We start from the raw sequence: 2422 nt of genomic DNA on the forward strand, positions 1-2422 counted from the left end.
CGACGTTGCTATTTCTTTTGTGTGTCAGTAAAACTAATCGGTGGACTATGAGTCTCAGTTCCCCTTTCTTCTGGAAAATCTTGTAGCCATCTGACAGCCCTGGTTAGGATCAAATACCGAGGGTTTCTTCGCTGCCCTGTGGGTTTTGTAATCCAGAGCCTGTGTCCCAGTGCGCTTGATAGTGCCTGTAAGTAACCTCAGACCAAGAGGGCTTTGGGTGGGATAACACTCCTAAGGTAAGTGAAGTCATTGCTGTCTCGCCCTGGAAAACAGGCTGGGGAGAGCAGTGGTGAAATACAGCTTGAGTCAGTCGGTGAACGCTGCCCAGCTCCTTCCGTGTTTATTTTTGGGTGTTCTTAGAGTGTGAGGATCTAAGCATGGGTGTGATCTCGAGAGGAGGCTGGAAAGGTGCTTTTTCACTTATTGGTTCTGAAGTTTTGAAGCCCTTGAGTTTTTCTGCTGTGTGTGCGATCACTTCTGTATTCTAGTTTGTTTCTGTGAATGCCAGGAAGTTGCATTTTATTCCCTTTAGATGGCAAATGTTGTTCTCTGTGTATAGGAGCATGAAATGGTAACTTTGTACACAAGTGTTTCCCAGGGGGTGTTGCAGTTACGTAAATCATCAGCAAGAATAAAGGGTATAATGATTTTTCAGGTCACTCAATGCTAAAACAATCAGCTTTCCCAACATCTCGAGGGGTGAAAGTTGACAACGAACAATGAACACTGAATGTCTTTTTGAACAGGGATTTAAGGAGGATAATTTTTTTTATTTTTTTTATAGAACATTATAAACACCACTGGTTCCCAGAAAAACCATGCAAGGGATCAGGTTACCGATGTATCCGGATCAACCATAAAATGGATCCTCTCATTGGACAGGCAGCACAGCGGATTGGATTGAGCAGTCAGGAACTGTTCCAGCTACTTCCCAGCGAACTCACTCTATGGGTTGACCCGTATGAAGTGTCCTATCGTATTGGAGAGGATGGCTCCATCTGTGTGCTGTATGAAGCTGCACCAGCAGGAGGTAGCCAAAATAACACCAACATGCAAATGGTAGACAGCAGAATAAGCTGTAAGGAGGAACTTCTCTTGGGCAGAACTAGCCCTTCCAAAAGCTACAATATGATGACTGTATCAGGTTAAGATATAGTCTGTGGATGGATCACCTTAAAATGGATGGATAAATTTGGTTTTTACTTTGGGTGGGCACCTCTGGGGATGGATTATGGAATTTAAACCATGTCACAGCTGTGAAGATCTGGCACACATTAGAGTGGTATACTTTAAAGTGACAGTGCCATAGTTTGGACAGTACCTTTCAGTGATTTAATAGCCTGTGAGTCAAAATGATTGAAACTTGCTAGGGAGTGAAGAAGATCTAGGAAGGGTCAGTTTCTCCAAGACATCTTACTTTAATTTCTACACCAATTTTCAACCCCAATCTGTATTTATAAAGTGATTCTCTGCGGTAGGTCTTGCAGAGTAAATTTGCACTATTACATTTACTAATTGTTAGCATTTTTGGCAGCTCAGTAACAAGACTTACTATTATGAACACCATAGTACTGGAAATTTTATTTTTCAGACTTTTACCTAGCACTTACAAATATGTATAAATGTACATAAGATAAACTAGTAAGTATGACCTGGGGAAATGGTCAGATCTTTACATTGGACTCAAAAGTAGCAAGTGATCAGAATCTGCCATGGCAACAGGCTTTAAAAAGACCTTATAAAGACACTGTCTGAACTGTGGTGATAGCACCAGCCAGCTATCTGTACATTTGCTAGCTTGTAGTTTTCTAAGACTGAGTAAACTTCTTATTTTTAGAAAGTGGAGGTCTGGTTTGTAATTTCCTTGTTCTTAATTGGGTAAAAGTCTTTTCCACAAACCACCATCTATTTTGTGAACTTTGTTAGTCATCTTTTATTTGGTAAATTATGAACTGGTGTAAATTTGTACAGTTCATGTATATTGATTGTGGCAAAGTTGTACAGATTTCTATATTTTGGATGAGAAATTTTTCTTCTCTCTATAATAAATTGTTTCCTATCTTGGCATTTTAATTAATCTCCTGTCGTGATTACATAGGATCAGTTAAACTATTTTTGTCTCACAGTAGAAACAAAACAAGTACTATAAAGGCTTAAGAACGTCAATGGCACCCTGATGCTAAGGGACACTTGGTACAGACATGGATTAATGAAGACCTCATATATAAATGCTTGAGAAGCTTAGGGAAACACAATGATGTACATGTCACTTTAAATCTTTTAAAATCAGTCAATGTGGAAATAACTCCAGGGCCAATAATTCCAGGATATAAGGAAAAGGTACAGAAATAACATCCGCCAAAGATGACTTGAATAAATCCAGAGGATTAAAGTTTACTTGGCTTCCTGATGAAGGATATAG

General features: G+C 39.5%; 1 protein-coding gene across 1 annotated transcript; it reads left to right on the top strand.

Annotated features, from left to right (window-relative positions):
- Positions 1-52: 52 nt before the first annotated feature.
- On the top strand, positions 53-2073 carry BTG1 (BTG anti-proliferation factor 1). Its single transcript, XM_057423611.1, is given in 2 exon segments — positions 53-773; positions 775-2073. Coding segments are annotated over 2 exon segments (429 nt in total). The 5' UTR covers positions 53-719; the 3' UTR covers positions 1150-2073.
- The last annotated feature ends 349 nt before the right edge of the window (positions 2074-2422 follow it).

The sequence above is a fragment of the Pezoporus wallicus genome, unplaced genomic scaffold (assembly GCF_028554395.1).
Source record: "Pezoporus wallicus isolate ANWC-B61680 ecotype Strahan unplaced genomic scaffold, APGP_CSIRO_Pwel_v1 contig_7722, whole genome shotgun sequence".
Lineage (NCBI taxonomy): Eukaryota > Metazoa > Chordata > Aves > Psittaciformes > Psittacidae > Pezoporus > Pezoporus wallicus.